The sequence below is a fragment of the Photinus pyralis genome, unplaced genomic scaffold (genome assembly GCF_008802855.1).
Source record: "Photinus pyralis isolate 1611_PpyrPB1 unplaced genomic scaffold, Ppyr1.3 Ppyr1.4_LG6, whole genome shotgun sequence".
NCBI classification, from domain to species: Eukaryota; Metazoa; Arthropoda; class Insecta; order Coleoptera; family Lampyridae; genus Photinus; species Photinus pyralis.
The window spans coordinates 8947596-8961832 of NW_022170663.1; the positions used below are offsets into that span (position 1 = coordinate 8947596).

Sequence of the window (14237 nt, forward strand, 5' to 3'; positions counted from 1 at the left end):
ATCATAGTTTATTGTAAGGCAATCTTGAAAAATGGTAAACTATTGCAAAGGTCGAGGCAAAAGTGTAATTTGTTTTACGTTTACTTAAACTGAGATTAATACAAGTTACTCACCTACACTTGAAGAAAAGTCAAACGGTGATATAGTAACAATTTTATACGAAGCACATGCTGACAACTTCTGAATAACTTCTAGGTCTCTATCGATCATATCGTAACACTCAATTATTAACAACTTCAAACCGGTATTGTTAAACATATTCTTTTTCAAGATAATAGGCAGAAGGATGAGGTTTGTAAAAGAATAGGCAAAATCATTACTCTCATAGCGTTTACAGATGTTGCCCAATATCAGCGATTCAACTTGATCTGGAAACTCTTGTGAATGACGAACACGAATGTGCAGTGCTTTTTTGGAAGAATTTAAAAATGCCTTCAGACCATAGCGGTCTTTAAAAAAATAACCTTCGCCAAACTTCCCCTTTTGAAACTGAAGCCTATTAATTTCCAAAATTTCCTTATTCAAGTCGATATCCTTGACGCTTTCAAGTAAATCGCAAATGAACTCGTTAGTCGGTTTTTGATCCTTTATCGTTGCAATAATCCTGTTTAAGCTTGCCGATTTGATTATGTGTTTCTCGAAGTCAATTTCGAAATGCGCCATGCGACGTTTTATCTTCTGAATGAATTCGGACTCGTAGTTACTTAAATATTTCCAATATTTGGCCAAATCAAGCTCGCTATCGTTAAAGACGTTTAAACTGCATTCATTTTCTCTATATGGCACTTTAGTTACAGATCTGTTGGGATTGTTTATTATGCTCTTAAAGACACTCTTTACGGAGGCCTTTACACCAGATTCAAAGTGTAATACTCGTTCGTTTGCAATTTTCTGGGTAATCACATCAAATTGATCCAAGATCGTTGATAGTGAGTGTGATTTCGCAGCTGTCATATAGATCACTCCTACATGTTTATTTATGCTATTTATTGGGTTGATTGCGCTCAAGTATACCGTCATATCTAATGTGTAGAAGTTGCCAAAATTCGTATGGAAATATGTCGGAACAAAGCGTTTGCGTAAAAATTCTAAGTTTTCCCTGCAGCCCGGACTCTCAAATGTGACTGTGTGTGCATGGATGCTCGATGTAAAATTTTCATTTCCAACAAATTCTTTTCCCTTTCGTTTAAAGTATTTTAAAGTAAACGTGGACATTTGCGCCAACCAGGCACCTAAAGAGTGACCTGTAATTGACAACTGAATTCTGTTAGCACCAAGAGAGATCTGATGGTCAATTTCTACCCCTACCAAATGTACAAATGTTGCTGCAGATTCTGACTGGTTAGTTTTGATACTGTTAGAGGCTAATTTAACATCAGAAAATAAAGCGCCTATATTTGATAGTCGGGTGCCTCTGTGCGCCACCACTATATGACGTAATGTTGGATTCCAAAATGCAGCACCGAAATATCCATTGGAAGTTTTTTTATTATGTACGGTAGTTAATAACATCCAGTCCTGAGGCAGTTGTCTTTTTGATGGGCTATCTTGGTAAGCCAAGTCTGCGAACAGTGCAAGAACATAATCACTAGGGAAAGGGGTTTCCACCGCACAACTTTCATTGTACCCCGAGTTGGTCAGCATTTTCCCATATTCTTCATTCGACAATATAAGCTTGTCGTCCCATTTATAGCATGAAATTTCATTCACATCCATTTTTGTATCTGAAAACAGTAATCTGGTTTAGGAAAACTCTTTTTGTTGGGGTATACAGATTTTCTTTCCGTTCGTCCGTCCGTCAGTCTGTTCGTCTGTCCATCGGTCCGGGGCCTAACTACTCCTACAGTTTTGAATATATTGAATTCGGTAGCCTGTAGCTCTGGCACCTGTGCCAAGAAAAATCTTGACGATTAATATGCGCATGTGCAATCTGCGTAATAATAATAATAATAATAATATTCTTTATTTCTTACTATATACAAATGAAGTCTTTTCATTGCATAAGAAGGAATACGTCCTAATGTATTACATTTACCTACTATTCTAAAAATTCGTTAATGGAATAGGGTTCCAAGTTTATTAAAAATTGTTTTAACTTTCTTTTAAATTCGTTAATATCCCTATTCACTTTAATACTTTCTGGGAGATGGTTATAGAATTTGATTGAATTGTAGTAGGTGCCCCTTCTAAACAATGACAGGTGGTATTCAGGTATTCCATAATTTATTTTATTTCTCGTGAGGTACTGATGGTTTAGGGAATTAGTTCTAAAGTGAATTTGTGAATTTTTAAATAAAAATATTATACATTCATAGATGTATAATCCGTATATCGTTAAGAGCCTGTTGCGCTTAAAGATGTTTCTGCAGCTTTGTCTATTATTTAGCTTGAAGCCGTCTTTTGTACAATACCAACTTTCTTATTTATTAATACACAGTGTTATCCATTTAGAAGTATACAGGGATTTTCTATGTTTACTTTTAAATAACAAAAACTCTTCTGAAAGACCTCTAATTTTATGCAACCAAAATAACATGAGCACGCATTTTGCACTGTCATTCTAAATTTTAATAAAAAGGACAATAAATAGTATGCTTTTAGGTTATGATGAAAAAATATTAAATTCGGCAGCTATTTCCCTTAAGTTTCTTATGGGATTCTCTTCCACAAAAATTAAAACATTTAGTTTCATATCCTCCGTTAAAATTTGAGAGTTGTTTACGTTGTCTTATGTGGATCACATTTAAACAACCACTAATTTTGAAGTAATCAACACAGAAAATAAGTCTCTTACGCTCCTTAAACTGTTTATTTATTTATTTGTTCCTCAGTAGGCTTACGCCCAATTACAGAGTGACCCGCATAATGCTTTTTTACGGGCACTATACCAATTGACAATATCAACTTTTTCTTCAGGCGAATACATCGCACACGGACGAAAATAAAAATACGGAAGCCAAAGCAGTAATATCCCAATTAATTAATATGACAGCCAGATCTTCAGTTGTTTTAAGAAGTTATTTTGGTTGCATAAAATTAGGCGTCCTTCAGAAGGGTTTTTGTCATTTAAAACTAGACATATTATCGCCGCCACAAGAGAAGAGCCCTGCGTCATCATCTACAAGCGTGTGATTTAAGATTTAAAATCAAAGTCAAAATAGTTCAGTAATAATCAATATTAAAGTTGTTGAAAAATGTACTAGATGGCGTAGTTTCGCAAAGGTTTAAAAAGAGCAACAGCAAATCCCAATTCAGTTGTTTACTTGTCAAATTAGGAAAGTTGAAAAAAAACGTAGGTAAAAGAAGAATGAACAAAAACGAAGAGCAAAAGAGGTTATGGAAAATTTGAAAATAATTAGGAGTATTGCGACGTTGGTCAAATCAGCATCAAATATGCATGTTAAACTTGACAAGCGTTATAGGTTATCTCTTTTCATTACATTTAGCTTTTCAAAAGCGCACGTCTATTATATCCCAAGAACTTGTTTCGCTCTCTGTCCTTTTTTGGGTTGGGCAAATTTTTGAGATGTAAGTATCAACACCTTAGATTTATGCATTCGTACATTGATGACGCAGAGCTCTTCTCTTGTGGCGGCGATAATAGGGAAAACAATATACAAATCCCTATATTTACTTCTAAATGAACATCAATGTATAACATATCGCATATAGTAATTAATTAATTATTATTATTCCTGTAGACTCACAAACACGAGCATAGGAGTGCTAAATTGTACAAATGTTTTCGCATGTTATAATATTATTGACTAAGGTCGCTATTGAAATATTCTTGTAATGTATAGAGTGTATTTTTTATCAATACCTGTTTAACAGAATCCATTATATTGCGAAATAGATTTAATATTATCTGGAACTTCTGGAAGGTTATTGAACAATTTGATAGCAATAACCGGGAAATGGTTTGCTACGAAAGAGTGACAATGCTTTGGTATTCTCAAATTATTTTTATATCTGAGATGATTCGGTGAGTTAGAAACCGATTGATAGTCGCTTTTCCTGTTATAAATAAACAGGAGATTATTGTAAATAAAAAGAGAAACGGCTGTTAAAATATTTGAATTTTTAAAAAGAGAACGACATGAACGAGGACATAAATATCTTGATTAAAATTCGTAAAAAAATCCTTCGTTCTTGAGAAAAAATTTATACCACTTCGGGTGTTTTAAAGTTCATTAAAAAAAAATTTTGAACATGAATGAAACTGTAGATACGAAATACAACAAACAAATGAAATGAGTTTTTAAAGCAAATCACTATTTTTTTTTAAATTTCTTTAAAACAATTTATCCAAAAATCGATTCACAATTTTTTGGAACAATTTAAAATCCAAATATAACATCTAATGTTTGTCTAAAAACATCCTTTCGAAACATCCGGTATAATATTACTTGAATCTATGGTAACGTTTAACTTCACGCGTGTTGTTTGATTTTGATCTATGGGATTCAAACAGCTGATGTCGATGTCGCTGATGTATAAAAATAAAAGATGGATTGATGTAATTTGGTATTTTCAGTTCAGTCAGAATCCAGCATGATTAAGTATTGTTCGTACCCCTTCAGATTATTTATATACCTAGAGCTGATAAATCCAAACTAAAGCCTAATTCCAATTATGACTAACTCTTTCAACAAAAATACATACAGGAGCAGCTAATAACAGTAAATAATTACCTAGAGTCGACTTACAGGCCAATGATGCACTTAATTCTTGAATGCAATTTAACGAAAAAAACTATCGTAGGTTATAAAAAAAATAGAAACGGCAAACGTGGGGTAATAAACATTAATTATAGCGTAGTGTATAATTAAAGGTAATGAGTAATAGGATTACTAATACGGGAAACACAAATAGTACAACTAACTATAGCAAATAGCAATAGCATAGGCAACCGTAAGTGCAATGGTGCTGTGGGTAGTACCTATACAGGGTGTTTACGCACCATAGCCTTGAATTTATAACTATAAATTGTACGACGTAGTTAGAGATGTTGGAACTTCCGATTGACTTGCACTTTCGATTCCGATTTTTTCGAACGTTACGATACGATCGGTTGCTTCTTTTTTTTATGGGTTTTCAACAATTCTCCATCAAGAGAAATGGTCAGAAAACCAAACAAGAATGTTTAAACAATTACTGGAACTGATAAGTAAAAGGGCATTCGGACATTGGTTTTTATCGAGGCGCCCGTTTGGTTTGGTTTACGGAAAATAATTGAAAGATTGCCTTGATGCTGCTTGGAGGGATTCAGTCGATTGCTAATTCATCAATATACGTGGATGGTACCACGCGGGACGTTTGGCCGGAGAGATTGCAACGTGTTCATCTACCTTAATTTTACTAATCCGCTTGTTGAAAAGGTGAGTCCCTTTCCGATATTGCTGTGTGTTTGTGTCGATGTTATATCTTGGGGTGTATTTTAGCGGAAAAATCGCTGGGACGGGATTTCCGGAGTCGCATGAAGTAATCTTGGGGTCATCTATGTATGTGTAGCTTCATTTGGGGAAGTGCCATTCAGGGTCATCAACAGTTAGCCTCTTTTCCAAAAAATAGGATTCCATCAAGTTATTAAATCCTCTCACGATAAATGAATCATTTGCATATCGCCAACAACGGCAAGTAATCTTTGTTAGTAAAACGATAGTATAATAGTAAAACCTAACTAGATCATACGAATATCTAACGGATTACGTTACACAGGATTACCTTATCAAAAACAACGCTGGAAGTACTGGAACTGCTGTGGAGGTTGAAGTTACAAAAAATAAAACAAACAAAAACCAATAAACCACAATAATATATTATATGTTACCGGTAAACTGCGAAATCCGGCATTTCGCAAAATCCCTAGGCATTTTGCGAAATGACTAATGCCGCAGGCAAAGTGAGAAATGGAGCTCGAGTTCGTACTTTGCCTGCTCTTCTTTAGTGATTTCGCAAAATTCCCAAACATTCAGGCAAAGTGAGAATGCTCTGCCATTTTCCACAAATTGCGGGTACAGCGGTGTCAAACCTGTCGCGTTGGTATACCTTCCCCCATCTGATATATTCTCCACGTATGGCTTTATTTTTGAAACTAAATATTGTTTACAATTACCTATATTAAATTAAAAGATCGAATGTGTTTCAACAGCAAAGTTGTCACCATTAGCGAACAACTAGTTCAGTTGTCGCTTTGTTGTTTACGCCGTTATTTCGTTTATGTAATACTTGATTATTATTCAGTTATAATAATCCTAAATCAAGATACATTAAATGACAAATAATGCACTCCACCATGACAACCCCAATTATGCGTAGCAACGGGCGTTATTTCTATAACGCCCAAGGGCGTTATTTCTGTAAATCCTATAAATGTGGAATAATGAATCTGTACGAACTTTTTATTTTCAACAACTAAATAAAACGAACGGTGTTGATGTCGCATTATCCTACTGTTATTTTGAAGTAAAAAGAACAATTCTGGGACTGTCCAGAGAACACCGCACCAGCTTGGCCCAGACCCATACATTTTCTTTCCTCTTTGTAGATCAGATACTGCGGATCAGGTGCTTCTGTAAGGAAGGCGACTATCTGTTCGCAAGTAAGGATTTTTGATTTTTTTGGACGATAGCTTTCCTGAACTTGTTTTAAATACCCTTTGTAGATGCACAAATTTTTCGAAACTCTTAATCTTCTTCTTTACCATTAACTCTTTACGTATAGCATTGAAAATTTCGTCCAAAGCGAATTGGGAGAAAATGACTCTGAGTGTAAATCACCTTTCCGTTTCATGACTAATAAAATTACTTAAACATACCGACTCTTGGAAGTAACCCAATATAACGGTTTCGTTTATTGTCTCCACAGAATTACTCACCATCCATTTTGCAAAAATAGCGTACTCTTTTTCATAAGAGGATTTCGATTTTTGTGGCACTATGGCTTCATTCGCTTTTGCGGATCGCGCAAGAACGTGTACCGGTAAATGAGACGCTTCGTCTGCCATTTTTCAGACAGTTTTTAGAATGTTTGACTTTGACAAATATAATATCTATCTCCATAGTTACGCCCTCGGTTACGACCATGGATAACTTAATTTTGATGATTCTCATTATCTTCTCTTTTAATCATCTGGCACCGCCAATTCTTGGAAAATCATCAAGTATGACATAAAACGTTGAAGGCACCACGGGCGTTATGAACACAACGCCCATGGTCAACGTATAACCCTCGGGCCGGAGGCCCTCGGGTTCTACACTGTTGACCTGGGGCGTTATTTAGTTCATAACGCCCTTGATACCTTAATAACTATAATAATTGTGAATAATTTACGATCTTCCCGTAATAGATTTCTTGTCGTGCGTTTTTCTCCCATTCTTTTTGGCGCGCGCAGTCCTTGTCGGAAACGTATTCGAATGTTACTTATACTTGGTAGTCTACCACTTTTATGGGATATCTGGTGTTGTATTAAGATTAGTGAATGGAGATCCAAAACACAAACCATTCCCTATAAAACTTTAATTGTTGTCTAAAACAGGTAGTTTTACAAAAATGTTTGTAAATTACGTAAAAAACATAAATTACTGGCAATTTTACTGTAAAGTTACAGTTTAAAAAATGGTAAGTTACATAAATTACATAAAATACCATACAAACATAATCATCAATTGGTTGATTTTACACGTAATATTACGCACTTAAAAAAACGTGTAATTTCACATCACCAATCGCCATTGTGATAATTGAAAACTCCTTACAATAAGACATACAAAATCCATTATAGCACAAGAAAAAAAGCTGTTTATAAAGCAAAGTAAATGTTGCAACAATTATTTGCTTGCTACATAGTATTAGCATAACTATAATCAAATTAATCAAGTTTAAGGTCACAGTCACAGTTACTATACTTACCTAATAGTTAATACACAGTACACACGTCTCTAATATAATGAAAGTATGTGGATTGATACTCCTTTTTAGCTCTTTAGCGTTGACAAAGAATGTAAGTTAGGAGAATATGTAGCGGTGTAAGTATATTAAGTGATTTTTTTAGGTACCCCCAGAAATGGTAGATATTTGGAACTCCCTGGTAGACCCGTTTGTAGGGTCGTGCGCCAGTGAGTTTAATATTGACAATGAAATAGCAAGAAATTTCTTCCGTCTTGGACAGCTGCCTAATGACCGACCATTCCATTGCTTCTTGCGATGCCTGTACGAAAATCTACATTTTCTAACACCCCAAGGAGATTTTGATTACGATATGGTCGTGACAAAGGCGCATTATATGCCACCTCATTTAGCTGAGAAGTGTATTTCGGAGACGAAGGCAATAATGGACATTTGCGGGAAGTCATATGTGGGCGCCAAGTGTGCAATAGATTCATTGGTATAACAGATTGTACCGAATTTGTACTTCCTAGTTTACCAATCTATTATGTTGTATGCATACTCAGTTCAATTATCAAGCATTACCTTTACATTCTGGTTTCAATGTATAAATCTGTGTAGTTTATCCAGTTATCAGCGATTGTGTTCGTATGGCAGTACATGTTTGCCAGCAAAACATACTATTCTCAACTCTCAACTTAAAACGTCTGACTAGCTGTGAAAAATATAAGTTCCTGAACTATTCCATCTATCTACTCCTGAAATATGATCTATGGCTCTATGGGCTACTCAATATACATTTTTGGCGCATTTTCCACTTTCTCTGTCCGTCGATCTGTCCGCCTGTCTGTCCGTCCGTTTGTCCATCCGAGGCCTTCAATATATTTAATTCGTTATTTTTGTATTGGGTAGCTTATAGCTCTGGCACTTGAGCAAAGAAAAATTTTGACGATTAATGTGCGCATGCTCAAGCAACAATATCAACTTTCTTATTTATTAATATATATTGATGAATGATATTGGAGAAATCAGAAATCAACGGGAATCAAGGAAGAATACTCATCATAGGAACCCCGCAGTTATTTACAAAGCCAATCACATGCTCCACCAAGAAGCGAAGAAATTTAAACAGGATTTTTTCAAAGAATATTGGTCTGAACATGTCCACGGTAGCCTGGCGGCTTCGTTTATACCAAGTCAAATTCGGAAGATACAGCGGCCACGTTTGGTACTGGTTCAACAAAACTAACCACTTGCAGCCGCCAATACGAGAAGCTCAATTAGTGGAAGCATTGTCACGTCATTTCCCCGTGGGCTATAATAATTACAATTGGAGAGAAGGAAGAAGGTATGAACAAAGCGGGAACTATGAAGAAGCAGTCGGAAAACTACGAAGACGAGAACCAGGCGATCCAGATACGGAAGAACGCAGGAGCAAACCAATTTAATTCATTATTGTCAAAAAAAAAATTATTTCCAACAAATTAAAATCAAAGGAGAAGAGAATTTGAACAAGATGAACGAGTAGTGATACGACGAATGAAAATTGAAGAAAGCAAGGACATTTATAACAGAGAAGACTGTTTTAGGGATTTGATTGAAAACTTTAAAGAGCAAATCCAAGAAGAGGCAACGGAGAGTCAACATATTGTTTTGAAAAGGTTGGAGGGGGTAGGACAGCGAAAAAAAGAATACAGGATTTGCAAAAAGAGAGTGGAAGCATTCTACAAAAAGATAATCAAAACTATAGACGTAACGATATAAAAATAATAGTTTATGTCATACCACTGGCCATAACGTTACTTTTTACAGTAAAAAAAGTATTTATATTTTAGATCATTATGTGGTAATTACAACGAGACCTTCACACGTTTCAGACGTTGACAGGAGAATTGAATGATTTATTTGCAGTATCTATTTAGGTAGGTACCTATAAAAATGGTTTGCTGGTTCTATTAGAAGTAATTTACGTAATATGTATACCTAAATCTCTAGTTAAAACGTTCAAACTTCTTTTCAGCTAAAGAGTCAGATATAGATGATCCTATTCTTTCGATAAATTTAGGTGTCCACTGTACTTCAAAATGGTGATCTTTTACTTTAGCCATGTCGGTAGTCTTAAGCCAAAAACGTTATATTATTCTCTTCTGAAATTTAATGTGTCTCCCAATAACCGGTTCAGTATACCTACTTTTTAGTTCTGTGTAGAAACTACAAACTGTAATAATATATTTCCAGCGGTACCTCTGTGGGGCATGTAAGTGATACGTTCATTTTCAAAGGAATATCCAACCGCGGGCAGGAAGTTAATGCTGAATATTGATTAGAACCTACATAATTTGTCCATATGTAGAAGACGCTTAGTGACTACATCTTAGGTATATAATTTGATAATTGAATTTGTACGATACTGAGTTCACGATTAATTAATTACTGCTGTTTTATAATAGGACATACCAACATAGTATTCGATATTCTATATACCTTTTAAATCCAAAATGTACAGGAATTATGACAGTACTCGAGACCAAAAGTCCACGGGAACGGGGAACGAATATTAGGGGATGTAATGCCCTTCATTTTACGGAACTAAAATTTGAAGGCTCATTTTTTGCCAAACCGACAGTTGCAGTAAAATGTTCTGTGGTGTGTTTTCTGGCCTCCTTTCAACTGTAGTTAATCTTTTAAATTCTCCTAATACAGTTCAAAATGAATAAAAAGAACTTTATGAATCATGAAATAATAAAATTAAAATAAAGTTAACTGCAAGAGAAACAAGCAGAAGGAGATAACTAATCCCTCTAGTTAAATTTAACTCAAATTACGTTAGCAGTTCGCATGTTTTGACAACTTAAATTCAATGACAAATAATTGACATTCAAAAATAAAAGTGCAACGCAACATTGCGATATCGTCTAGAACTATACGCGTATTCGACCACAACAAGAAAGTTCATATTATGAATATAAAGACTACTCGCAAGTATTATCTCTAATTCAATTAATTAATTTTAATTAAAAAGAATTTATCTTGTAGTGAAGTATTCCGATAGCGGGTTCGCACGGAATATAATTAACAAATGCTTCTAAACTGCACATTTCTACTCAAACGGTGTCAACAATATTGCACCTTTTCTAACTGAAATCCATGAATTTCATTCAACGACTAAATTGCACACCTTTTTACTAAGTAAGTTACGTCACAATGAAAGTTTTTTAACTGCCCAATCGAGAGCTTCCTTTACAAGTTAAATATCAATTCCCGAAGAAGAACATAAAGGAATTAGACGTGCTAGAAACGTCAATTTTTCGCCTTTATTACTTCTCTCATAACCGAATTTTGGTTAATGCTCGCGTCATAAATTACTAATTTATAAGTTCAACATCGTAAGCGCTAACTTTTATTTATTTATTTATGTATGGTATCTCGATGGAACTGCAATTATGAACTTATGCATCATATATGAAATACTATTGAACATCTTTGCATATTAGAAGAATATTCATGCATATATGAAGCATGACTCATGCATATAGGTAGATCAATATACATAAGATATCCGAAACGTATATACTACTTATGTGTTAAGTAAAGGTTGCCAAACGTCTATCCGTTCCTCCCTTCATCAGACATTTGGAACATACTTTTCCACATTCTATGCATTTACAAAATCCCACGTAGGATGTGTACCTATATTATATTCAGTGTATATGTCTACTTGCTGGTATTAGCATAACTTTAATCAAGGCTAAGGTCAGTAACAGATTTATACCTAAGTAGGTACAGTCTTTAATTAAATATGATGATGAAAGTGTGTGTATTAATATTTCTTTTTAGCTCTTTAACGTTGACAAAAAATGTAAGTTTGGGGAACATGTAGCGGTGTAATTGAGTAATTTTGTTAGGTACCCTCTGAAGTGACAGATATTTGGAACTCCCTCGTAGACCCGTTTGTAGAATCGTGCTCGATCATGAAATAGCAAGAAACTTCGTTCGTTTTGGACAGATGGCTAATGAAAGGCCATTTCATTGCTTCGTTCAATGCTTGTATGTAAATCTAAAGTTTCTAACACCTCAAGGAGATTTTGATTACGATATGGTCGTGACAAAGGCGCATTATATGCCCCCTCATATAGCTGAGAAGTGTATTTCGGAGACAATGGCAATAATGGACATTTGCGAAAAGTCTTACGTGGGCGCTAAGTGTGCAATAGATGCATTTTTAAGTCAGCTTTAAGATGTAACAGATTTGTCGAATTTTTCTAGTTTATCAATAAAATTTTCTTTTTTTCAGCGTTATTTCACATTCTAACTTCATTTGAAGTTCATTCCAATGTGTGTGCACCTTATCTAGTTCAGTTGTGAGGAGAACCACTCGCTGCAAATCAACATGTTACTTTCCCATTCTTTTCAGTTCAAGATGAAATCGTTCTCTTTCTAGCCACAAAGGTCGACGATTGGTACGCTTGATAAAGTAGGTAGATACAGCAGGTACGACGTATGCCGTCTTACGTCATAAAACTTCATGAAGCTCTCGTCATCAAGAAACTCTGAGGGTTTTCTAGGGTTTGAGAACCTTTAATTAGCTCAATACATTGTAAGAGTACTGTTTTGAATAGCATTTTGGGGGCTTCTTCTTTGTGTTTAATATAAAAGCACTATGATTCTTTAGTAGATCGTTTAGTTGCAAACAATCTCGAGTACAACAAATCTCCCAGAAGCTTTTAAAGTCTTGAGTTGCCATGCTCCCATTGTGAGTCTTTGTAGTACGTTGGGATCTACTTTTCGTATTTTTACTTACCCAGGCTAGTTCAGGTAAGAATAGGAAAGAATGCAATAAACCCAATGTAAAATAAGCGTGGAACAAGCAGGGTTTACAGGAGGAAGTTCAACCATTGACCATATTTACACAATACAGGAATTATTAGAAAAGAACAAGACAAAAAATAAATCAATGGATAGAGTACAAAATGAAGAGATACGGAGAAACGTGGGGAGGGAAAAAGATAAAAATACACACATAGAAGAAAAACTGTCGTTGTGACACGGACACGTTAGAAGGGCCGAAGAACATAGATGGATAAGAGAAATGACGGAATATAGTCCTATGGGAAGACGAAAGCGAGAAAGGCGCAACGAAGTAGACGAAGGTATGGAAAATCGAGGACTACAATCAATTTTGGATCTCCGGGACATTTAGGAAAAAAATGTTCTTAATATTGTACAATAATTACTTCTTGGGGATTCATTTACATCAAGTGCCCACAGATATTAGAAATGGGTTTGTTATTGTTGTTCATTTTTATAAATGAAAATCACTTTTTCAAAACTTGCAATTTTTTTCGTCGTGATTTTGTTCGCACACATAAAAATGTAAAATACCTATCTACCTATAATTAAATTTTTAATGCATAATGCTGATTCAGTGCGACTTTACACCTTCCTATCTCACGCCAGGTTACAAACATTGCAAAATGCACAATTTAATGGAATAAATCGGCAATAATCTGTTATTCATTTATGGTTGTTTTGATTTTTGTATAGAAACTTTAATGCATTCAACGTAGAAGTAAAACGATGTAAAACTTGTTTATGGTGCTTTTTTAATGACTTCATAAAATATACTCGTACTTTGTGGGAGCATTATAAGTAGAAAATACAATTGTATGAAATTTGAATGAAAAACAGAAATAAATGTGGAAACAGTAACCGAACTTTCATGGTTTTCAATTTTAATTTTACAGTAACAGCTTACTACTAGTAAACCAAATATGAATTTTTAACCGGTTATACATTTTTAGGTCTGATGATGGCTTTACAATTCAATGGATTTACAGTTGTATACGTTATACTATTGAAGATCAGTTTCTTAATTGCATACTCAAAGGCGTCACTAGCATGACAGTACGGGATTGATTGTGATTGTCTCGCAATACAAAAGGTTTACTCCATTCACAGGAGTCAATTTTCGTCATAGATTAGATACAGATGCATAGATACAGATTTTCATATTTCTTATGGAAATCTGAGAAATGGCCATTTTCTTGTACTCCGTGGACCAAGTCTATGACTGTTTCCGTTAACAATTTCTATGGGCCTTTTTTTTTCGGAAAATCTGAATCTGTTATCAGAGTTTCCATAACAATCTAGATGTAGAAGTTACAGGCTACTAATTTCTTATGTTATATGGGCATCACATAGGATTTTTACGGAATGAGATAGAGATAGAGAAAAAGGAAATTCATTTGAATGTATCACCATCATAGCCACGTTGATTCAGCAAGATCTAGTTACCCGTGGATGTTTTGTTGAGAAATGAATGTAAAAATTTGATTTTGAAATTTTTC

General features: G+C 34.8%; 2 protein-coding genes across 3 annotated transcripts in view; one reads left to right on the plus strand and one right to left on the minus strand.

Moving 5' to 3' along the window:
• The window catches only part of LOC116173879, an 18772-nt gene extending 13912 nt beyond the window's left edge, over positions 1-4860 (minus strand). The window contains exons 1-2 of one of the 2 annotated variants that reach the window (XM_031491604.1): positions 4710-4860; positions 114-1724 (exon numbers count right to left, since the gene is read on the minus strand). In XM_031491604.1, coding sequence (XP_031347464.1) covers positions 114-1716 — 1603 coding nt within the window. In that variant the 5' untranslated portion in view covers positions 1717-1724; positions 4710-4860. Of the gene's footprint in view, positions 1-113; positions 1725-4694 lie in introns of both variants that reach the window. The other variant, XM_031491603.1, reaches the window with a different exon arrangement.
• A 2966-nt stretch (positions 4861-7826) lies between these two features.
• Positions 7827-8480, plus strand: LOC116173881. Its single transcript, XM_031491607.1, has 2 exons — positions 7827-8005; positions 8057-8480. Exons 1-2 carry the CDS (start codon positions 7952-7954, stop codon positions 8393-8395), a joined length of 393 nt encoding a protein of 130 aa, XP_031347467.1. The 5' UTR covers positions 7827-7951; the 3' UTR covers positions 8396-8480.
• The last annotated feature ends 5757 nt before the right edge of the window (positions 8481-14237 follow it).

Excerpts from the sequence above, each read along its gene's own strand:
- LOC116173881 (XM_031491607.1), top strand. The coding sequence starts at position 7,952 with ATGAAAGTATGTGGATTGATACTCCTTTTTAGCTCTTTAGCGTTGACA. Across the intron at positions 8,006-8,056 it reads CTTTAGCGTTGACAAAGAAT|GTACCCCCAGAAATGGTAGA; the intron begins GTAAGTTAGGAG and ends TGATTTTTTTAG.